The following is a 25,040-nucleotide window of genomic DNA, read 5'->3' as shown; positions in this document are numbered from 1 at the left end:
CCCACACTGTTGCACCATCCAGAATGAATAATCCCAACCATTGTTCCTTTATTCCTAACCCTAGGAATCATTTTCATTGCATTCTTCAGTGGTAAAGCAGAGAACCTTAAATATGTTGACACTTTGAGACAAAACACAAAAATGATTTAATATTTAATAAGAATCAACAGGGCTGAAGGTTTTCATTGTGTATTTACATAATTTGAAGACACTCCTACACCTAAAAGCAATGCATTGTGAGTTATTGTTGAGCATACAAGTGACAAAATATGCAAGTAGATCATTTCTATTCTGTTCTAATAACCATGTGACAGATGGCTATATATTTTACATCTTAAACTAATCTTTGTTAAAATATAAATGTATACACTAAAATCTGCAATCGATGCTTGTAATGAGCAAAACTGACTAAATGAAGGATAAATAATCTTAAAATAACATATTACACAGAAGTATGGCCACCATTAAAACACTAGTCATGGAGCAGCACATCTACGTCATAGTACTTACTCATATAGTAGGCTGACTCCTGAGTCTACATACATACATTTTAAGAAACTATGGTTGATTACAGAGCCTAATAATGGTAATTTTTTTCTTCTAAAGTCTAGAAGTGGTGACAATCTTTGGCAGATTTTCATAAAATATGCTCATGTTAGAAGACATTATAAAACCTTTTTCTAAATCACACATACAATGAGACTGCATATGTTAACACAAGTTGGGGTAGTTGAAAAAATAAATGCATACATGTATGTATGCATTTATTTTCTTCAAAATTGTAAAATTTTTCAAAAAAATACATGTTTATCATACCAGAGATAAGGCTGAACAAATTGCAGCAGTTAAACATCATGTATATATTTAGCAATTTTTTGAATCCCCAAAATGCAAAGGACAAAATGAGCCATATATTCAGTTTTCCATTCAGTACACACTATATATTCTTGCATTTAAAGATGCCATCAGCAATATCATACTGGTGATGGAGGACACAAGTAATTGGAGTGTTCTCTTGAAGAAAAAGAGCATTGCTGGTCTTCATGCTAGTCATTTTCTTTGATGGCACCACCTTATCTGAGTCAGTTTGCACTGTGAAGATGTGGATACATGCCAGCATAGAAAGACATTCAAGCGTTATGGGAAATGTAGGATCCAGCATTTTGCGTAAGTTAGGATATTAGGCCTCTGATGTCTCAATAACCATCTTTCTGTACTTTTATTATTTATTTATCTATCCTTTGTCAGTACCTAAACATTATGTAAGTGCAATACTACACCAGTGCAGCACCCGTTTAACATATTAATAGTAAACTTGAAATGTGTAAATCAAATCACAATATAGAATTTAATTAAATGAAATATCTACAGGATTATGTTAAGCATATAAGTGACAGTATTAGTAACACTACAGAGCCAGTTTTTAGTAATGGCATCTTTATCTATTAGTTATGAGAATCGTTCACCAGCAATATTGCGGATAAGACGATGATCAATAAAACCATTATGATTTGAACCATCTTTTCCATATCTCATAAAATGCAAGTTATGAGCTGATTGATCATTTATTCATAAACATCAGTCCAGGTGTTGGAGTTTAGTATCAGGTCAAATGGTCGGAGAGGAAAACACATGAACTGTGCATTCCATGACAGCATTCAAGGACGTAGCATGCACCTTGTATGAGTATAATAACAAACTGTTGTGTCAGCGGGCACTTCCAACTGCAGGACATCAAAAGCAGGCAGCAAGTTATTTTGGATTGTTAAGATGGTGAATATATGTCCCAGTATGCAATGTTGCAGTTCCCTTAAGCACACTAAATAGAAAGGCACCATTGATATTTTTCTGCACAGAAATATACTGTCATCCGTTGCTACATACTAGTGTATGGCACTTTACCTACAAGACATGAACACATTTGTACATTTCTTTTTATAAAACTCTTTATTTACTACATCACTAAAATAAAAGTTTCATTTTCATTTATCTTTAAAAGTCTTTACAAAGCAAATAGTTTATAGAAAATAAAGGTTTAATAGTGACTATTTTTTTCCCCTCAACATAAAGGATTCTCAGCAATTTCTTTTGATTTTACACAGCAACTGGATTTTGTTTGGTGGTGGAACTGGATGACTTGTCTGGCACGTCATTAGTTGGTGATGCTGGGTTAGTCCTGCTGCTGCTGTCCATAGCCCTGAGCAGCAGGGTTGTAGTGCTATCAGTAGTAAGGAAGGATGTGCATTCCCCCTGACGCTCTTCTTTTTCCCTCACTAGCATGTTATCGCCACTGGACTCCACATTCTGCTGCACGTGGCCATTGGTTACTCTTTTGGTGCTGCAGCTGTTGATGTTGTTGTTTGTATTTAGTAGCTTCTCAGGTAATGCTGAGAACATATGGTTGCCAGCTGTGTTGTCCTGGTCACCTATGTAGTAACCATTCTCCATAATAAACAGTGGGCTAGGTGGTAAGCTATGTGCCACATGGCCATGGTTGTAGTGAGCAGATGTCCTCTTCTGTTCATCTCGGCTCAAAGCCTTGCATGGCTGACGTGTGTTTGACAACAGCAGGGGGAGCTCCTCCTCACCAGAGGGGCTTAAAGCCAAAGAAGGGACAGAGATTGCCAGGCTGGACAAGGGGGCCGACATCTCTGATGGAGGAGACCCTGGAGTTGCAGGAGAGGTCTGGGACACGAGAGACAGCTGAGTCTGGGTTGTCATGGCAGGTACACACCTACAACAGAAGTACAATTACAACACATTTTTTTACACATTTACTAGAAAAATGCGCACGTCAATGTTTGTGTACCACATTTGAAATTTGTAAAAGTAAACATCGTTGTCTGAGTTATTAAACATAATAGTCTGATACACAATAAAATACAGGTTCAAATATATTGAGAGTTGAATTGCCAATGATACTGCTCGGAAAAAAATATTAAAGGCCCAGCAAGGCTGTGGACAATAAGTCCATCAATTCATTTTCTGACCGACATACCTGTGTTGAAGGTCAGGGGTCTTGGGAAACTATTATTGCATATGTTGGGTTAAGACAACAACTTGAAAAGTTTTCCAGTCTATCACACATAGATTTTTTTACCTCAATGACATCAATATAACTAATCACACAAATATATAACCACAGTATTTCTCGTTGGACAGAGAAAGATGCATGTTTATGAGCATATTATGCATAGATATAGGGACAATTTTATCTTCTTTCAAGAATTAGGAACCAGAGTCCTTATTGCAGAAGCGAAAAAAAAGTTATTCTTGAAATTGACAGTCCCAAACTTTCAAATTTATGGGCAATTTAGAGTAATTCATTTCACCTAAAACTTAATTTATACTTGATGTGAGGGGTTGACTGGACTCCTACTGTGTAGGTTTTGATTTAACATCTGATTTCACTAGTTGACATCACCACAATGATAGACAGATGAATCATCTGTTAGCTGGTGATTACATGCTTTAATTTCTATTATCATTCATTACAATTTTCATTCACATGAAAATACAGTGTTAACATTTATTTACTTGTTGTGATAGAGAACAGTGTCACCACGTTGAGGAGAGGGTGTGAAGTGGAAATGACTTTGCTAGATGTGTCTTCAGGAAAACAAGACAATTACTAAGGCATTTCAAAATTGCTTTATGTTGTCTTGATGCCACAACAATCTCCAATGCAATCAGAAACCCCAATCACAGTTGTTGTTGTTGTCTCCTAAAATATGGATTCATCGTATTCCTGACATAGTGGCCCATCAGATAAAAATACATTTTTTAACCACTTAAGCACTCTCCAGTAGCTCCATCATAACCAACAATTTTTCACTCCACAACTTGACCTTAAATGCACCAGTACCGTAACGGAAACACGTGAGGCCCCCCCCGCAAAATAACCCTGAGAGCCCCCCCCCCCTATATGGGCAAGATATCAAAACTCTAAATTTTTGAAAGTTTGGCATTCAATTCAGCAATTTTCTGTTTTGAATGCCGCTTTTGGGCATCGCTTTTGAATTTGCGTTTCAAAATCAGTGCTAACGTTACTGAGTGAATCAGTGCTAATGTTAGCTACCTATTTGCTGCGGGTGTGCCCGTCTGTGACCTTCTGACCTATGTCGTCACGTAACTAACCTAGCTAACAAAGAAAGCACAATTAAATATGTTTTTCTTTGTTTTTATATCAACTCTGGAAACACAGACAAGACAATAAGACCATAGTGTGCATCCCATGCAATTAAAATTGAAAAAAAAACTAAAACAATTTTTTTTTTTAGGGGAATATACTTTCAACAACATTGTTAAGGTACAGTCACATTACATTTCCATGATACCAATTTACAATCCATTCAAAATGTACTTCTATTGAAGCCAGCTCACAGACAAAGCCAATAATGCATTCTCTATTTTGCTGCAATCTCCAGCCAGCCCCTGTGGACTTGCAGGACATAGTTCACCTTTGAAGAGCCAATTCCAGCGGACATATGCTGAAGGCATGGTACACCCTGGACATGTCAATGTCATTAACAACAAAAGTCTTTTTAGCTAGAGATCTAACTGTAAGAAGTACAAGTTTAAGAATGTCAGTATTAGCATGTACAGACAGCTTGCTTATTCCTGGTGAAAGGTTTACAGGCCTTTAGTGTGAGTTCTATGTTCACAGAAAGGAGACGATCAAGATCATTCATGACTTGGATGGAGGAAATCATGTTTGAAGAGATCTGTTCTGTTGTAGAAGGTGGTGAAGTTGTCCACATAGAGGATGTTTTTGTTGAAGCAGTAGCCCTTTATCCAGATAGCTACTCTGGCTAAAAACAAGCTGGTGCTAGCTAGCAGCTGGTGCTAGCTAGCAGCAGATTCTGCTTGCGGTGAGCAACTTAAACTCTCACTCTGTATCCTAACTCTCCACCTAATCCTGGAACGTTATCACTTTGGCAACACTTTTGTCTTGGGACAAAGACAAAAGTGTTGGAGAACATTCCTGGAGAACCCGGAATGTGAGAGAAAGGCACTCTCACATTCCAGGTTCTTCAGTATAATATAGTATTCAATACAAATAGAATGAATTTAGGAGGAAGCAGAGAACCAATTTAGTTAGCCAGTGGTGGGGCCCCTTTGGTGGCTAGGTGGGGCTTTTGGATTGCTGTCAAGAGACAAATTTGTAGGAGCAGAAGCCTTTTGCTGTGTACGGTTGAAGGAAGGGTAGGGGAAGAGGTGGTGGGTGAAAGACTAGGGCATATTGTGAAGTCAGTGAACACAGGGACAAAAAGTAACTTGAAAAATGTAAGACACACTGAGAGTATAGGCACAGGTGGAAATGCACTCTGCGATACTTTCGGATAGATAATTGTCTTTGGATCCATGGTGTTCAATGTTTAATGTTGTAGATGTGGATGTTTAAAATAATCAAAGCTAGTGTATGTCTTACTTTTAGATTGATGGATGCACGAGTATGAAGCATGGTGTGATGTAGAGAAAACTGAGACAAACAGTACAGGATAAGTTGACCAGGTTAAGTAAGGTTGACAGGTGATTAGAGGTGTGGTTGAGGCGTGGCCTAGTTCCCAAACATAACTTAATAAGTTAACTTCATTCATTGTAAACTATACTGGAACATGATCACTGATAGCAATAGAGTAGACGTGTGGACAAATATGTAAGGTAATTACCATTGCAGAGGCCCCAGTCATTCATATAATATTAGACTATATTTGAAGACTGTAAATGTTGAGATTGGACAGTATTGTGTGATTTATCGTAACGGAGATCAATGATGTCTTTGTATTTGGGCCATTAGCAAGTGCTTAGTCGGTATTGTTGATAACCACATTAAAATCATATACCACCCTACTGGGTCTATTATGGATGTGTGGATGATTTATTGTCGTTAACTATAATTCAGAAACCACTGTGTTAAGTTATAAACACAAATGTCTGAAGGAGGAGATCAGGTTGTTAGATGTGTTTTCTGAAGAGTATTCATGAAATTCAAATTTGCTCTACGCATTACTTATTAACAACATATCTAATTATTTATTCATTTATTTATTCCTCATAACATGTTTTCCCCAATAGTGTAGCATTTTGGTGGACAGTATATTGTGAGAGACAGTGGCATATTATACATAAATATCCAGCCTACATGTTTTTAGATCAAATTCTAATTGCTAATTATGTACTTACTGAGAGTCTTTGTTGCATTGTTGTCAGTTTCCTGAGCCTTTTGGTTTTCTATTTGTGACGCAAAGTTAAAATTTATCAACCAATTACCTTGTACTTTAATGCAAGTCCCTGTTGGAGGTAGGTGTGTCTCAGCACTTCTTTGAATGAGCACTTAAGTCTCTGCTGCCACCAGTGGCATTCAGACGACCTCGGCTGCCCTGTGTGGCACGTTGGCTATTCTCCGGCAATGACATCACCGAGACAGACTCAGTGTCAGACAGAAGACTGTTGCTCCAGTCATTAGTCCAGCTGCAGAGACAGGGAGGGGGTCGTTTAGATGGAGACAGATTTCAGACAGGCCTCTAGACCGTGACATAATTATATTGCGGGTCAAATTTGTGTACCTGAGTCTTTCAGTGTATTTCATGTCAGTGTTCTCACAGTCTGCATTAATTCAAAGTCCTATTTACTGATACAGCAGTTAATTATATAATCACCTACTGGAACTCTTTTCAAATCTGCAAGAATATGTATAGCCAATTAGTATTGAGCCTGCCAAAATTTAAGAAAGTAGTTTATTTTTCTTTAGTGATGGATGAGACAGCATAGTTTTTCTGTTAAATTATACTAATTGTAATAATGTTGAATTATACAGTTATGGATTACTTGGTGCACAGGAGGCACAGCAAACACCCAGCGGATGGGATTTCAGGTACAGACATTCTGGTGAAATGCAGACAATTGTGTGCTTTTTGGGGCGATAGAGCATGTTAGATTTTTTTATGTTAGCAGCTATCAGTTTATTTCCAGGAAATGTCTCATTTGAGTTTTGCTGTGACGGGACTAAGATCCACAACTTGCACATCCGGAGGCTGAAACTGGTTCCATGTAATTTCTTCAGTTAAGGCAAAATTGCTGCTTCCCCTTACATTCCAGACAATGAAAGCATTGAAATGCTATTGTTGTGGCTCGGTAAAATGAACATATTCCTACTAGTATGCCACTGACTTGGCAATCAGTGTTTTCAATATCCATGTTCTTATATAATCAAGGTTCCTGATTATCTGTAAAGTTTTTGACTGTTCATCATCCCACTATCTCACCCATATCATAATCTCATATCTGTACTTATGGTGCAGAAAAGGCCTAAGTGTGAGGCATTACCGTATCACTAACCTGACAAATTTGTATGACTCAATATTTAATTAATTTAATTTTATTTAATTTAATTCTAATTTGGGCTATTCTTTCTTCATTGTACAGTGCATATTTTAGGCTTGCATGAAATTTAGGAAAGCAATTTTTTGGTTATTTTTGTTTTATGTTGTGTAGTTTTATTGCAATAAGGAAATATAACTTTCATGGTTTCCTAAAATATTCTGTCCATCTTCTCTACAATATCCATTCACAGCGTGTTGTGTGTAGTGCATTAAACTTGCTGCTATTGAGATTAAACAGTTAGGCAGCCTGCTGGTCTATGCTAAGAGTACTGTAATAAGGAGGGTTAATTCATGTGATGTGATATGATAAAACTATTAAATCAAAGACCACCTTTAGGCTAGAAAATAAAGGCCATTATAGTGTCAACGTATACAATGGAACAACATTGCAGCGTCCCTGGTTTTGAACCGCACCACAAGCAAATTCTTCTACAGATGGACATTTGTAGCCCGAACAAAAAACTGATAATCAGTTATGACTATATAACCCTCTCCCTCAGTATAGCCATAGCTATCCAGTAAAGAGGACACAACTCAGACAATTATACTAAAACAATGACAATAAACAAAGGCTATAGACACCACGGCGGATGTAACAAGCATTATTTAGCTTTATATACATATATGTATATATATGACATATACACACATCATAGTATATTCAGGACATATAGGACATACAGATTCTCAAGTAAGTGACGCCACACTTTTTTTACACTTAGTATGTGTGTTGCGTGTAACCCTTATGTCATTATACCAACCCGGCATCAGATGACTGCTGAGGGGCTCTGATCAAGTGTCGGTGTTTGATGAATTGGGACTGAGAACGGGTTGGTTCTCACCACCAAACCTGTGATCTGAAATGTGGTGCATCTGCTTAAAACCAAACCAAATTTACCAAACTGACAAAACATGTTTTAAGTTATTCCTTACCTCGTGCTAGAGATGTCGGTGAATGTGGTAGGTTCATGCACCAATAAAGCCTTTTTGCTTGTGGAGAAGTTTGTTTCTGTGTCCCCCTCAGCTGCATGCTGCATAGTTGTCCCTTTACAATGCTATAAAAAAGGAACATTAAACACATTGACAATTGATTTACGTGTACAAATTTAACAGGTTTTGACACCTTTTATTTAATAGCAACAAGTAACAACATACATCGATGAGCTGCAAATCTTGAAGAGGCAAGTTAGAAACCTGACGTCCTCTAGCTGAGTTTGCCAGGTTGGGGCCAATATCAGTATTGGTATTGTTGGTCCTCTTATTCCTCAGGCTCTGCCTCAGATGGTCATGGAGCTTTTTCCTCTGCTTCCTGTTTGTGAAGAAACAGGAAACGGGAAAGTTCCAAATGTAGTTAAAGAGATACATTTACCACAATTTCATCTAATGTTTTTATGGCTTGACTGTAGTAATGGTAATTGATTTTTACACATTGAGGTCAGTACAAAATACACTTCAAATTGTTTTTATTGCCTCCAATAGTACCACAAAATCCTCAAACGTCTCACCTCATTTGGTTTGGCTGTATCTCTTTTCTATCTGTGAAACCCTGGAAACGTTCTAATCGGATTACTTTACATAGTTGTCTGCAGGTAGATCACAACCCCCTACCCCAATCAAACATTTTAATTGTTATATTCGGCCACTTGGCTTTGGAGTTAAATTAGTCTCGAAATGGTCACAAAAGGTGGTTTACATAATCTACAAACAAAAAATATGATTTACAAATGTGTTCAGCGATTTGTGTTTAATTTTGGGTACTCACAAATGCATGTTACAATCTACACAAAAGTACTAAGCAATTTGAGCACATGTGAAAGTTTTAGAAATGCACTAATCAGAATCTTAGTCTATAAATGAATACAATAGAATGTCACGGATATTTTTTTACACAGGAATTTGTATACAAAGGAAGCTTAGGAGAACATGATCATATCTCTGAAGTGGAAGATAAAAATGTGAACATAAAATATTAATATTAATTTACATTGTTATGTGTAAAATAGTTTTACAAATGTTCATATTGCTTGGTATTTGTGTGTAAATTGTAACATGCATGCGCAAGTAGCCAAAATTACACAACAATCGTTACATCGTTACATTTGTAAATCTTACTTTTCATTTGTAAATCATGTAATACACATTTGTGACCATTTTGAGAGTAATTTCACTCTATACCTGGCTATCAACTCAAAGTTGGTTTCCAAAAATGTCTGGATCTTTTTTTTAATAAATCTTGACTATTGTAATGTCTTGTATTACAGTTTAAGCCAAGAAGTCCTAGCATGAGGACTAACTAAGACAAAGATCAGTGTAGACATCATAATAAGACCTTTTTGTAATGGAAATTTTGTGTTCTGACGTTTTTAGTTTATTTTTTTATTTCCTCATATTTGAGGCGCTCTAAGTGCAGTCACTCAGTCACTCACTCACTCACTCACTCACTCACTCACTCACTCACTCGCTCACTCACTCACTCACTCAGTCACTCACTCAGTCACTCAGTCAATCACTCAGTCAGTCAATCAACCCCAGTTCTGGCTTCACTGTCTTCCTCTTGGGCCTCTCAGTTCAAGTTCAAGTTAAAGGTTCAGGTCTTTTGCTATTTCTCTCCTGACTCACATGGAACATTCTCCATATCTCTAACACTTATTAGAAATGTTTGCAGACAATTCATTTACTTTTTGAAAGGAGATTTGGGGACTTGAGGAACTTTTTGGTACTAAAAGAAAATGGTGGAGTGTACCTTTAAGTCATTAATGAAATATGAAAATGTGACATGAATTACTTTGTTTTGCAGTAGGCAACCACACACATGATTCCAACGACTAGGAGTGCAATGCAGATTCCTGTTATTGTTAAAATGCGTTTCTGATACAGCTCCTCAGCTTCTGAAAAAGAGGACAGTACAATCTTAAAACTTCAGGAGTACAATACACACAGATAGACACATACATTAAGACTATTCCAGCCATAAACCCAAACAATAAGAAAATGCTCTGCAAGGAGGTTTTTTACATTTACAGCAATGAAAAGTCCAAATGCTTCCTTCTATTAGAAGTAATTTTCTACTATAGACATGATTGGAATCTAATGCACTGAACTGGGAGACACAGTGGCCCTCAGCAATGACAGTCCAACCAATACATTGCCCTGTTTAAGCTTATGCAGGTGCATCTGTATCAGTGTAGTCAAGTAACAGTCAGCACAGAAATGTCTATGATATCTTTGAGGTCATTTAGAAACAGTGTCTCTCTTTAACACGATAGTCACAATTATTAAAAAAACTAATTTTGGGGGAAATATTTGTTTAAGTTTGTCTTTATGTTTAAAAAAGATCATCAGGCGATGTATCATTGTTACATAATTTTTTAATAACTCTTAAATATTGACACTGGTATTGGCTTCATGAATCCTGTATCTATAGGGCTCCAGTCAGCAATCAAAGACAAATGACTCTAACATGCATTACACAAAAATCTAGCGCTCAACCATGATACCAGCTTCTCTTTATTGTCCTAAACACCTCATCTCTTCAGGGATAGTGCTAATTATAATGTTAAACACTTTAATATCACATGATCTCTCCAAGGGGAACTCACATCCATGAGTCTGTTTCGCTTCACTTTTCTTAATTTCTGGAATTGTCCTTCATTAGTCATCAATGCTGTCTAAGTAGAACTGAGCTTGAATCCCATACCAGCATTTTTCTGTAAAATATGTTTTTCTTTACTCTGTTGTCGAATCAGAGGCTCAAATAAACGTTTTCATTTTTGCAAATACGTTTACATTTTTTTTAAAGTGACAAACACACTGCTCATAAAAAGTGCACTTGCATATTGCATACGAAGAGGTATTTTCAAAATAAAACAGAGGAACAGAAGCTAACTGTATCATATAGGCCAGTAATTATGATGAATCCCTATATCTTTTGATACATTTATTAAGATTTAACACACCAACATAAATCATCTGTAAAGTGGGAAATATTAGGAGTGTGGCTTAATTTTCTTTTCACAGCTGCATGCAATTTACCAAAGTGCAATCAGATAAACAGTTTATTTATGAGATTAGTGTTTCATAAAGCAGTTGAAAAGAGGATTCCTTAAATTTGTGCTTAAGCCTAAACCGGTTTGATGAATGTGTTGGTTAATTAGTCTGGTCAGCCATGATGAAGAGGCTCTATGCAGTACTTTTTAAATCAGTCAACTGTCCAGGTGTTAGCATCATTTAAGAATATATTGCATTCCACTTGAATTAAATGGTCTTATTGGAAGATAAAAAAATATTGATATATTGATTAATATCAACATTTGTAAATGTAACTGATTTATTAATTGACATTTGCTTTCTTTAGGCAGGTTGATATTACACACTTTAGTGCGTTTTTACACAATTTACCAGATGTAACATGACCCTGTGACGAAAAGAGGCAGAAACTAGAAAGATGCTATAAGTAAGAGTGAGTATACCATTTAACAGTTGGAAATGTACATTTGATAAAAGTGGGAACCACCACGTTCTCATTCCCAATTCCTCAAATAATGCTCTAGGTAACCCTCTTGCTTCTGTTTTGAAAGTGTCAGGGACGGCATGTCAATAAACGCTCGTTAAATGCATAATATCTTTCAAAATGAACTTCACAGAAAGAAAGGTTTAGGAAACATAACCATTAAGTTAGGAAAAGATCTTGGTTGACGTTATTTTGACTAAGGACTCCTGTGACTAGTGCTCTGAGTCACGTGACTATCAACTATTAACAACGTGACTAACGAATGACTAACGAGTCAAATGAATGACGTGACAAAATAAATCTACTTCGATTTTTTTTGTTTCACACAGGACACTACCACCCCACCCTAAATGGTAAATTAACTTGCATTTGTATAACGCCTTTCTAGTCTTCTGACCACTAAAAGCGCTGTACACTACATGTCAACATTCACCCAAACACACTCATTAATAAACTGATGGTAGAGGCTGCCATGCAAAGCGCCACCTGCCGATCAGGACTCAAAAACTTCTTTACCCATTTGTTGTTTTGTAGGGGTGCAACGGATCACAAAACTCACGGTTCGGATCGTACCGCGGTTTTTGAGTCACGTATCAGATTTTTGAGTCACGGATCGGATCATTTGCCTTCCATTTATTAATTAAAATAACTTTAAGAACACTGAAAGCAAATAACTTTTGGGTTATAGTCTTACATGAAAAAAATGTAAGATATTTATTTTCAGAAAGATGAGAATATCTACATTGTGTGGGGAAAGGGTAGTGTCAGATGTGTGTCTGTGTGACTCTCACAAAGGGGTCACAGAGGTGTCTGCAGCACTGGACTTTAAATCTCCACTCTGCCGTGATGAAGTGAGCTGTCACAGTATTTTCCTTTATATAGAGGCCTGGAACGATCTTCATACTGAAGTGGGTGCATGAGGGGATTTTGTAGTGTGGCTCAAGCACTTTAACCATATTTTGAAATCCTTTGTTTTCCACAACAGAGAATGGCCTCATGTGTGGAGCAATAAAGACCCCAATAGATGTTGTAATAGCTTTAGTCTGATTCTGCCACAAGCGGTTTCTTAAATTCCGCGATGATACCTTGTCGTTGTTGTTGTGGCTTGGTCCCCGTCGCTGACAGACCGGGGTGGTGGCACTTCAAATGTGTGGACATGCCCGATGTGTTGCCGTTGTCATGTGTCTTTCTCTTTAAGAATGCATACATACCGTAACGGTTTTGTCCACCACCCTTATCCCGTCATTATAAGTTACAGGGAAGCCAAAATGCTCCCAAACTTAAATTACACCGGTGGCTTCTGAAGTTCCTCCGCTTGCCATGCCTTTCACTGTTAAATGCTTGTAACCTGCTCCATTCACGTGAACACACTGCTGCTTTATATCTGTTCACTGCAACTTTGCATTGATATTTAAAAAAATACTTTAAAAGCAACAGCAGCAGTAAAGTAACTTTATTACACACTATGATGATTAAACTGTACATGTGTGCCGAACCGTGAGGGGTGATCCGAACCGTGAGGGGTGATCCGAACCGTGAGGGGTGATCCGAACTGATCACGGATCGATCCGTGATCCGCTACACCACTATTGTTTAGTGCCTTGCCCAAGGACATTTTGACATGCGGACCGAAGGAACTGGGGATTGAAGCGCCAATCTTCCAATTCAAAGATGACCCACTATACCTCTGAGCCACAGCCGCTCCATTAGCAGTTTATCGCGCACTTTATACTGTGTCAGTTGCTCTGAGCATCTCATTATATCGTGGGATAGTTTACTTTGGAGTTAGTTAAAAGCCTTTTGCGTCACATACAGAAGCGTGCCTCTGTACCTTGACCCCGAGGGGCACTGATCAGGCATCATTATTTGACGAGTTGGGAGTGAGACCATGTTGTGGAAACAGGAAGGCAGATGGAAGGAGATGGGTAAAGTAAGGAGGACAGTGATGCTGCTCTATTGTCTCATGCTGAACACTGGTGGCAACAGAAGATGCAGGAATGGATAGCTGAAGGGGTGTGAACATACAGCATTAGAAATATACAGCCTCTTTGGCTTTCATTATGTACTCAAATAAATCAGCAGCATTTGGACTCTTAACCAGAATCAAAACACGTGTGACATTTGACGTCAAAATGATATATTGTAGCTGCAACACAGTGCTTTGTCTTGAATATTGTTGATATGTTGTTGTTCATTTTGATTGCTAAAATATGTATTCAATGTTGTATGTTATTTGTGCTGTATGATCCGTTCACCTTGGAGAAAACTAGCTCTAGTAGAGGGTTTTAGCTTACAGTCTTACTAGGAAACTAGGAGGAAGGAATAATCCATACCCATAAATTCAATCCCAAGATGTTCTGTCAGTGCAGAAAGGTGACAAAAAAAAAAGAAAGTTTGATTTTTCAGATGAGATGATAATATTAATAGTTCTCACAGTATTTGTGGTAAAAGAGATGTAGTCAGATTTAACTTGATGGATTAAGGGTAACACAGTTATTATAAACACATTAAACACTTTAGACTTTCTATATGGACTTGTATAAACATTAAGTATCTCAAATCTATCCTAAAGGTACAGGAAACAATCAACACCAAAAAATGTAAGAAATGTTTATAAAGACTTTTCAGAAAGATTTCCTGACACCAGTGTGATATGCACATTTCTATTAGATGCTAATAAAATCGGGAACGACAAAGCCACGTGGCATAGGTTGCTTTGGTATAAACATGGCACACAATGTAAAGGTAACACAGGAATCTCACAGCAATAAACTGTAAGTTTGAGCCAGATAAGCTTTTGGCAAGCTGAACTCAAACAGCAAACCAAATAGAGAGATTGTGTGTGCTAAACACTGATTTACTATCAACATGCTGCACCTCAGGAATGACACCAACTATATATAATAATAATAATATACCACAACCCAATGAATGACAAAACAAGATCTCTATTTCACTGTCTATTTGCCAGTCAAAAGAGTTGATATTGGACAGCCTTTTCAAATTCATGTTTACTACAATATTGGATGGTAATCGCAGGTACCTACTTATTTTAAACAAAACCATGATATTTTTCCTAAACCAAAACTGAAAATGTTTTTTTGCCTAAACCTAAACAAGACTTTTTAACCACGTGTTTACTGTTTACTGCGTTCATGTGCGCTAAGGGGTCTGACATGTGACGAGTTAGAATGAGAATGTGTTTCACTGGCATGAATGTCAGTAGTGCTACATGCCATCCACCCCCCTGACCTTCTCATACTGACTCTGGCAGAGAGAAAGATGAGTTCAACAAGGCCAACAAGCTTAGCTTTTATTGGACAAGTCTGCTCAAAGCTACAGTAAAATGTGTGGGTAGCTAATTTATATGGGTTTTGTTTGGAAAAATTTGCTCTCTTTGACAGGCTTTAACATTTTCCAACAACAGAGCTCCAATTGGACTAAATTGTCAGCTCAGTTTGTTTTGTATCCAGTTGTGACTGTAATTCACTCTGCACACAAATAATACTTTTTCTCTGTAACTTTGGAAATGCTATGGTGAAAAATCTACAAAATGTTTCGCATTTAATTTTAATTAATTAATTAATTATTAATTAACTTCACTGGGCTACACTTCAGAGAAGTAAGCATGGGTATTCTCTCAACACTGATGAGCGTCAATCACACATTAAAGGAGACATCCTGGACCTTTTTGGGGTTTGTGATGAACTGCCAAACCATTTTAAATCCCAGAAAATGATCCAGAAGTTGATCAATTTTAATTAAAACAGCACCATATGAGAATGTTAAAAGCAATTGGTGGCATTTATTTCAATGCTTAATACCTAGTTCATTACAAAATTGAAAATGTGAGTTTCCTGTACCTTTAAAATGCTGGTGAAAGTATGTATTCTCCTATAAATTATTCTTTTTTAACAAATGTTTGTACTGTAATAAGGTACCTATAATGAACTGAATACAATCATACATTATGTATCCACCTATTAGGCATGACAACTGCAATGGTGTGGCTTAGGGCATGCACCTCCATCAGTGCGCTTGCATTTTTTGACCACCATGCTAACAGACAATCAGTTAGTGGGATGAGGATACACTCACCAGTCAACAATCTAAATCTAGCATGCTATGACGATCATGCACAATTACCAACACAAACATAGTACTCTTTATTAAGATTTTAAAAATCAATGGCATTGTTTCCAGCTTATGAATGTGTTTGTCATTTGTCAGGTGTGTAACTGTATTCCAGTTTTTCCTTTTTGAAATGTCTGTTAAAATAGGCTACAACTTCACTGCGAAAAAGATTAACGACACTCACCTGTAACGTTCTGGCTCGGTGTCAAGAGACATTGGACTTGAAGACATTCTTGCTTAATAGTCTTTCAGTGATCTTTATTAGTTTATCTGTTGCTATAATTTATTGAACATACCTCTTGTCTGTCTCCGGTACTCTGTTTAACACAGAATCGTTACAGTACAATCTGGCCAAGAGTAACTACAATCACTTTTGTCTAGGGCTGGGTATTGTTTAAGAAATGAGGGTACCATTACCAATACCAAAGTTTACAAAGTTTCTTCTAATTCAACAACTCACTAAACAATGAGATTGGGGATTTCCTCCCCAGGCTACAAAGGATCAGATTGTGGTTGTGGTTTACTGTAGCCTAATATTTGTTAAATTTGATGTGTTAACCATCAATCAAATTGTGTCTTTTTCAAAAACATAGCGAAATGAAGTCTGAAAGTACTGTTCCGAATGTCATTTTCACATTTGAACTAAGCTTGAGCTTTTCCAATGAAGTTTTGACTGTCTATTGTTATATTTTATGATGTCGTCATTGTAAAGTGTTTAAGATATTGTGTAAAAGTAATTTACATATTAGTCTATCCATCCAGAGTTAGAAGCTGAAAACAATCTTAATTGCACTAGCCTTGGTGGGCTGACTGGACTGGGAGATGTAAAACTTGACAAATTTGAGCATGTGATGACTAAGATTTTTCACTCTGTTAAAACATCTAGATATAAGCAATCAGGATGTAAAAGTGTAGCATAAGATGTGGCTTAGAAACCTAATACAAATGTCAAATTTTAACAGCTCTTAGGTAGCAAACAGGAAACAGGAAGACCGTATTCATGGACAACACCTTCCCTTTCTATTGACCATGTACCTGCACCACGGTCCAAGCCCTTAATTGTATAGCATCCATGCCTTGTCCTGGACAGCCAACTTTCACTGGTAGGTAGTCTACCACCAGTGCAAGCCATGTCATCCCATTAGCCACAATCTGTTTACCCACATTCTCAAACCCCTAATGTTATGGATCTGTTCATAGCCTCTGCTTATAGACCTTCACATGATTTTGCTCCCCTGAAAGTGGCTCTGCATAATCTTCTTGACAATGATCCCCATCTTAGATGGTGTTATGCACTGTGCTACTCTGCTAATAAAAGCTTCCTACATTGTCCTTCAGGACATAGGTAGACTGCTTGTGCAGGAATCCCAATGAGCAGAAAACCACGAGCCTAGTATTCATGAATGGCAAGTCTTGCCATTTGGAACAACATGTAGCCCATGCTGTGCCACCTACGCAATTCACAAACATGTCCAAGATCTTTGTGATGGAATTGAGGAGGTCCTTTATTCAATCTAACATTTATTTTATGTTGATAAATGCTTCCAAAGTTTCCCTTTTTCTCATAGAGCCAAGTCCCTCATTGGCAAAATGAGACCTCTGCTTCATCAGACAACGGGTTAGTAATGATCCAGCTCTAATAAACCATCTCCCACTAGATGCAAAGTCCAAAACCAGTGAATTGTGGCTCTCAAAAAATGGAGACCCAAACAGCTAACACTGGGCCTACAATGGAACTGCTTCACAGACATGCTGGATTAAAAGAACAGATCGATCATTTACCATCAGCCTTGATACAAAATATATACAAGGTGCTGGCAAGCCAATATAATTCTCTGAGCTATCTAACCCCTTTCACAACGGGTGCAAAGATCCTAGTACAGGATCTTTGGAAGCAGGATTGGATAACATCATCAAAACAGGAGAAATGGCAAGCATGGGAGTTGGAGCTGCAAAATCTCTGTGACATTCACTTTCCTCACTGTCATCTGCCTCCCTGTTCTGACGCAGCCCCCTCATAATCCCACTGCATTTATTCTGTGATGCTTCTGAGCTTGTGTTTTTTAGTGCTGTTGCATACCTTTAGACTAAAGACAAACACGACCACATCCATGTCAGTTTCATCATCGCCAGGTCTCATATAGCCCCTAAACGCCAGCTATCTATCCCTCGACTTGAACTCTGTACAGCCCTATCTGGCCCTCTGGACAGAGGTCAGTTAGACAGTTATCAAACTGAGCACAATTTCAGTAAAACCACAGCTAAACTCTCAGAAAATGTAAATAAAGCAATTGGTTTCGTCACTTTAAAATACCACTTTAACAATATACAGAGCTTGATTTGTCATCTATAGTTAAAGTTGCCCTTGAAATCCCAAAAATTAAATGATATTTAAAAAATGATTTGTGTGTGTTCGTGTGTGCACGTGATTGTTTGTTTTCGGGACTTACATCTGACTGAACAGTTCAAGACAAACTGACCTCATTTCCTCCTTTACCACTCAACGTGTGGTAAATTGCAGCAGTTTTTATACATTTATTAAAATGGCACACATTGGCATGTCTAACCCTGCAGTTCTAAATTGCTACTGTTATATCTCTCACTGATAGGTTGGACTGGTAAATGGTAAATGGACTGTACTTGTATAGCAAGTCTTCCGACCACTCCAAAAGCTTTTACGCTACATGTCATCATTCACCCATTCACACTCATTCATACACTGATGGCAGGGTCTACCATGCAAATGGCCACCTACCCATCAGGACTCTAACTAGCATTCATAAAATTAAAAAAAAATTACTGTAATGTAATGTAATGTAATGTCTTTCACTGATGTAAAAGAGACAATTACTCAAAAACTGTACATAGTTGGAACACTGCTCAGCCTACTTGCCCACCTGTTCATCAGAATACATTTGACCTACTGATGCCAACTGAAAACTGGTTTGATTGTTGCAAGGGTGTAGGTCGGTTTCAACATTGGTGGGGACACATATTTAGCGAGGGTCAGCCCCCCCCCCCCAAAAAAAACAAAACAATTTGAGTGTCAAACACTTCATTTTCTGCACCAATTTATGGTAACAATAAATTCAAAATATAAAAATATAATGGAACATAATGCAGTAAGGCTCTCAGGCATTATTTTCATTAATTTCTTTCAAATATTTATTCTCCTGTAGATAAATTTTTCTCATTCAATGTTATCTCTGCCAAGTCAACACACAGCCAATGATTTACTATTCCCTCCTTTTTGTGTCTTTAACCTCTTTAAATGTGCATGAGGCTCCTGTTTCCTTAATGATACATTCATTAATTTATAATCCTCTGGTTTCTAATAGCGCATATGTGTTTCAACAGGATTTCTGTTCATGTTCAACACTTTCTTCACATTCAAAACATATCCCATATATCTGTGTTCTCTGGGAAGTCGTAATATTTTGAGAATAAAATTGTACGACAATAAAGTCGTAATAGAAAAAAAGTCTACCTGCCCTATCAAATGGAATCTAACAGAAAACATTTTTGATAAGATATAAATCTCACTATTGTGTGTTTTATTGTCCACACAAATGTTGACTTCACCACCTCTAAAAGTGCCAGCTAGATCCAACTGATCATAAACATTCAAACCAGCAGTGTTATTTGTGCTTGTGCTAGTGAGCCAGGTCTATTCCATGAGCACCGTTCAATTGCAAAAGATATAAGCCAACTCAAATCTTAAGTCAAATTCCATTCAATATTTCATTAAGATTACTTGTTAGGGTTGACGATTCACAATGTATTGAAAAAAAGGGGGCAGCTGGAGTATCGTTACGGTTACAGACACAAATGAGGAAGGCCTGAGAAGAGTAAAGAAGAGGGGCTGAGATACGCAAACAAACACAACACAGATAAATTGTGAATTTCCCCACTGTGGGACTAATAAAGGATTATCTTAATTTATCTTATAAAAAAAGCTGTGCCAGAGTCTCAACCCGTCATCTAGTAGCAGTATGATGAGGTAAATAATAAATGTTTCCAGACATCAAAGCAGAGTGCTGCTTGGTACTCTTCATTGATTTAGAACAGCCTTGATAGCAGTGTCAGTGTCGTCTGTAGTGGTCTCCATTGTTGTTATTATTACTACACACAGCTGACAATGCTTCACAACAGCTTGACAATGACGTTAGTCCCACCCCTGGTGCTGATTGGACCCAGGCAAGTTTGGTTGTGTTCTAATAGAAATAAATCAGGTATTTTCTATATATAACTACAGGTATATATTTAAACATACAGACAATTTACAAACTTGTTTACTGGTATTTTGAAATGGACATACAATGTCTACAACTTCTACAATACCACATGCAGCTTGAACATAAAAATAATATAGAGAAACAAACTTTAACATGCAAAATGTTTTGGGCTGCATAAATCACAGAACACAGCATAAAAATTGGTAATTGAGCATGCTCCAATCCAAGAACAGATATAATAGGAAATAAACATACTGTAAAAGCTGGCCATTACATAGTTTTGGCAGCGATCCCCAGTAAATTCATTTGGACACCTGAGCAGGAAACAAAAGAAACAAGCAACAAGAGAGAAGGAGTTAGTTTATACAAGAGCTGTGCAAAACCCACGACAGTCATCACTGGTGTTGGCAGGAAGGGCCAGCTAGACCAATATGTCTAGCCATAGTCTGTGAGTTTATCAACCATCTCAGACCTTCATACACAAGTACATTGGATTATGATCTCCAGTTTAGGGTGTCTATCTCATATAGATAAACAGTTCTATTTTGCCCACGCCCTCCATCAAACTCTTTATAGGTTTGAATACTGTCTTAGCAGTAGACTGAAATTTGCATGTACTAATGCGGCCACTCAGGACAAGTCTAGCCTTGCCTGTAATATAAACCAATATAGGAGGTGTCATGACCCCATCCAAATAACAAAATAGACCAAGATGCATGGCAGTCATACAGGGTGGCAATCTGTTAGTCATGATGTGCCAGCAGCCCAACCAGTGATCCCCTGGTTCTTCTGTATGTACAACACATTCTCACTCCCAACTCGTCAAATAGCGTCGCTTGGCCAGTGCCCCTTGGCATCAGAGATCAACGCACTAGGTACCCCTCTAGCATTAGTTTTCAACATGTCAATATATGCTCATTACATGCATAGTGTTCTTTCAAAATAGACTACCGTCTTCACAGGAAGTTAGGTTTAGGCAAAACAACCAGTTAGTTATGTTTAGGAAACGAGCCTGGTTTACGTTAATTTGACTCACTGGCAGCTCACGTCACTACCGAGTGACTGACAACTCATTTGACTAGCTACTCACGCGACTAATGACACTAATGACTCACGTGTTTAACAACACGGGACAAAATGTCAGTATTTACTTTCAGTGTCACACTTGACACAAACACCAGTCTCCTGAATGTAAGTCCTGTGTTTGTTTGACCCATCCATTACCACTCCCGCCAACCCAAAGCAGACTCTCACGCACTTAATACTACGTCACATGCTCTTACAGTTCACTAATGCCACGAGAAGCTTAACATTAGAGTAAGTTCAATGCCCAGTGCAATGCATACAGTCGCTAGAGAGGGGCTCCATACATCGATCTCTGATGCCACGGGGAAATGACCAAGCAAGTATTTGACAATTTAGGAATGAGAACCGATTGGTATGTAAGACGTAGTTTTTTAACAACTGAGTTTGGACTTGAAACATCAAAATCATCACTGCTTTACCAACCACACGGTGGTCAGTCTAGTACTGGACCATTGAGAAAACGTGGGGATGCAGGGAATACCTGTTATGAGAGTGTTCTCTAGGGGGATGAGGTGGGGCTGAATGGGAAGAGCAGTAGATAGTTTGTCATACAGACAAGACAAGACAGGCTACTTCAACCATAGATGAAGGCAGTTTGCTGCCCTGAACAGCATGGATGGGGTGTGATGAGATGTGAAGTACATGCAAATTTTAGTGCACTACTTCACAGGAGAGTGTGCTTGAGACTTTAGACCCATTTAGAGGGCTTCCCTTGAGCTCACAGAAACAGAATTACAGCAGGTATAATGCCTAGCTTATCATCAGATTTGTATCCCTGAATATAAGGGAAACATGGATTTCTCCACCAATTTTTGGAGAAAACATGACGGGTGAAACACCAGCAATGACATGTGGGATTGATTACAGCTGTGATCACATACGTTTTGGGTCTGAGACTTTCTTAAGCACAGCTTGTTCACATCGGTGCCCAGTGAATCCAGCCAAGCACCTGGTTGATGGGTAGAAAGGAAAGAGATAAACAGTACTGACATATAAGACATGAGAACACGTGCACAAACACAAAGACATCCAGTGTACATTCACAAAACATGGTTGGATCCACGATACAACCCTATTGCCAAACAACAATGCTGTTTTGCAGTTTTTTAATGTCCAATTCCAATGGTTTTAAAATGATTACCTTTTACAATATGTGTGCATGATTTGTTTAAGGAAAGTATTAATGTGACTAGTATAGCTTCCTGATTTTTAGCTCCCTCTGTTGGGTCAGAAAGGGTTTGCTATTTGGGCTTCCTTTTTTCCCTTGCAGATGGTGCAAGTGTAAAAGTGGAAGGTAAAGGAAAAATGTTGGTAATGCCAAATAAACAATTTTTATTTGGTTAAGGTTAGGCAACTAACGTGCTTAAGGTTAGAAAAATATTGTTGCTACATTGACTAAAATGCCAAATGTCAATTGCAGTTCTGTGACAAGTCAAAAACTCCTGGCTTACTGCTGAAGTCAGATGTGCTATACAGATGTGCTACACACTGATCAACCACCTGGTCGCCATAGCCTTACTGTACTTTCCACCTTTGCTAAAGGGTATACTACTTCCTGCATTGGCACTGAATTATATTTTAATTACTATTGGAGCTAAATCATGAGGTACAGTATTATAAATACCAATACAAATGTAATTTCGGGTTGACTGAGATAGCTACCCTATTTGTTTTACTCAATGTAATTTTATGAATCTCAATTGAAAAAAACATGAAATGGTTATTCTATCATTCAAGATTAAGTTTGTTGTCTTTTCAACACAACGCCATTCCATTCCCACTTTTGCTTTGACTTCCTCCTTATCCAGTGAGGCTTTTCAAACGGATAGAGGAGGTGTGCTGACCACCCCACACATTATAGAATTTGAGGGAGAGTCCTGTAAGATTCTCTGGTCCAGATTCAGAAGGCTAGGATAGGGTCAGATCAGTCTCAGTATTAACAAATGGATATAGAAGGATTAACAAATGTATTTTGTGATTCGTATATAAATGACTCTCCACAAAAAGATTTCTAATGCACACAAAACTAGTTATTATTATAAATAAATGTAAACAAATACAAAAAGAATATTCACAAATATATTCCTGATGCACACACAAATATTTCTTGTTTTAAATTAATGTAAATAAAATTCACATGTATTTAAAAGTATTTGAAAATGTCATCAAAAACATATTTAGATGTTGGACTGTTGAACCTGCATTTACCAACTGCTTGTCATTTGCATGTTTTCACTGCATTTATGTGTGGGTTTTTTGAGACTCCCATGATGTCGCACGATTCACAAATGCACTTTTTTCAACAGGGAATTATCTGTAGCCAGTCAGATGTGTCATGCGTGCCCCCATGAGGGGGCAATTATATCTTGCGTCATACTCAGGTAAGGAAACAACCAAGCATGGGCAGATAAGTCTGTAAGGATCCCCAAAACAAATATCAGATTGAAGGTTACATCCAGAATTTTGAAGGAAAGACCATCATCTGGCAAACAAAATCTTTTTTAAATCTTTTTTTATTGAACAAATGTACAATTTCACAAACTGACAATATGAAACAGCAAAATATATACATTCAAACTAACGTGCCAGGGGGGCAACTGCAAAATATAAGAAAAGGAAAAAGAAAAATAGAAAAATGTAAATTAATAAAATATAATAATAATAAAAAGAAAAGGAAAAGGGGATATGTAAGACACAAATTCTCATTTTCATACACAATGCATGCCGTTACAGTTTTTATGGCCTTTTTGTTGGCACAGCATTTAATAGTTTTTATGTACAGTTTAAACTATTTGTAACAAAGACTAAAAATAGGAATTTGGCTTGTAAACTTAAATTGTTATATTTAGAATTTTGCAAGAATTATCAATAGATTCATGATTTATGCCTTTTCCGTTAGCAAAGGTACTCCAATTCATAAAGACATAAGGCTTTAAGACAACTTCATTCTGAAAAAGAGAGCGAATAGCTCGGTTATCATTCTTACAGGATGGTGAAAAACTATTTTTTTCCACAAGGAGTGCCGACAGTCAGCTTGACATAAAAAAAAACCTTACACAAAGTTGAAATGTAAAATGAAATCATCCTCATCAGATTGTTCACCAAAGAGATGTTTTTTTTGTTTTTAAATAATTCAAAAATTTAAATTTTTTAATACCATCATTATTTTGGATTTAATATCGTCATGGTGACAAATTGTGCTTGTATATCCATTTCCAAAACCTTTTTGTAAATTGATAACTACAGATTCTCTTATAAAGTGTATACAATGTTTCCTCAAAAAAGGAAACAGCAATTGGTCAATATTTTTGGCAGTTTTGTTCTCAAGAATAGAGAGGATGAATGTAACAAATGTAACCAAAGATTACATTTATTTTCATTTTTTTTGTCATTGGACTAAAACTAACAAGACATTTGTCTTTTTCTTTGATTACAAGGATATCTAAATACTTTACTTATTTCTTGCCAGGTGTATCATTAATATAGTTTATTTCTCTACTTTTTAAGGCAAAAAACACATTTGTACTAATTTGTACTAAGAGTCCTGTAGCTTTTGAGAAATTTGCAAGTCTATCTTCCAAATAATCAAGTAAGTGGTTAAGTGGCTTAGAATTGAATCCATAAATATTGAGTACAATCAAAATTATGTTGGGAACCAAACTAACAAAGTGATCATGAATGTCACAGTGG

The 25,040-nt window shown here is 37.3% G+C and overlaps 1 protein-coding gene across 5 annotated transcripts in view; it reads right to left on the bottom strand.

The window, feature by feature from the left end:
• Window positions 1-173: 173 nt before the first annotated feature.
• Window positions 174-25,040, bottom strand: part of nrg1 (neuregulin 1) — a 44,313-nt gene continuing 19,446 nt past the window's right edge. Inside the window, exons 3-9 of one of the 5 annotated variants that reach the window (XM_068706019.1) lie at window positions 20,520-20,578; window positions 14,229-14,252; window positions 10,171-10,270; window positions 8,541-8,694; window positions 8,319-8,440; window positions 6,274-6,474; window positions 2,658-2,734 (exon numbers count right to left, since the gene is read on the bottom strand). In XM_068706019.1, the coding sequence (XP_068562120.1) occupies window positions 6,315-6,474; window positions 8,319-8,440; window positions 8,541-8,694; window positions 10,171-10,270; window positions 14,229-14,252; window positions 20,520-20,578 (619 nt within the window). In that variant the 3' untranslated portion in view covers window positions 2,658-2,734; window positions 6,274-6,314. Of the gene's footprint in view, window positions 2,735-6,273; window positions 6,475-8,318; window positions 8,441-8,540; window positions 8,695-10,170; window positions 10,274-14,228; window positions 14,253-20,519; window positions 20,579-25,040 lie in introns of all 5 variants that reach the window. The other 4 variants (XM_068706015.1, XM_068706020.1, XM_068706017.1 and 1 more) reach the window with 4 other exon arrangements.

This window comes from Cebidichthys violaceus, unplaced genomic scaffold, assembly GCF_023349555.1.
Source record: "Cebidichthys violaceus isolate CVI_PGR_0920_01 unplaced genomic scaffold, fCebVio1.0.p SCAF_12, whole genome shotgun sequence".
NCBI lineage: Eukaryota > Metazoa > Chordata > Actinopteri > Perciformes > Stichaeidae > Cebidichthys > Cebidichthys violaceus.
The sequence above is the reverse complement of the archived record's forward strand: the minus strand, read 5'-3'. Positions and strand labels throughout refer to the sequence as shown.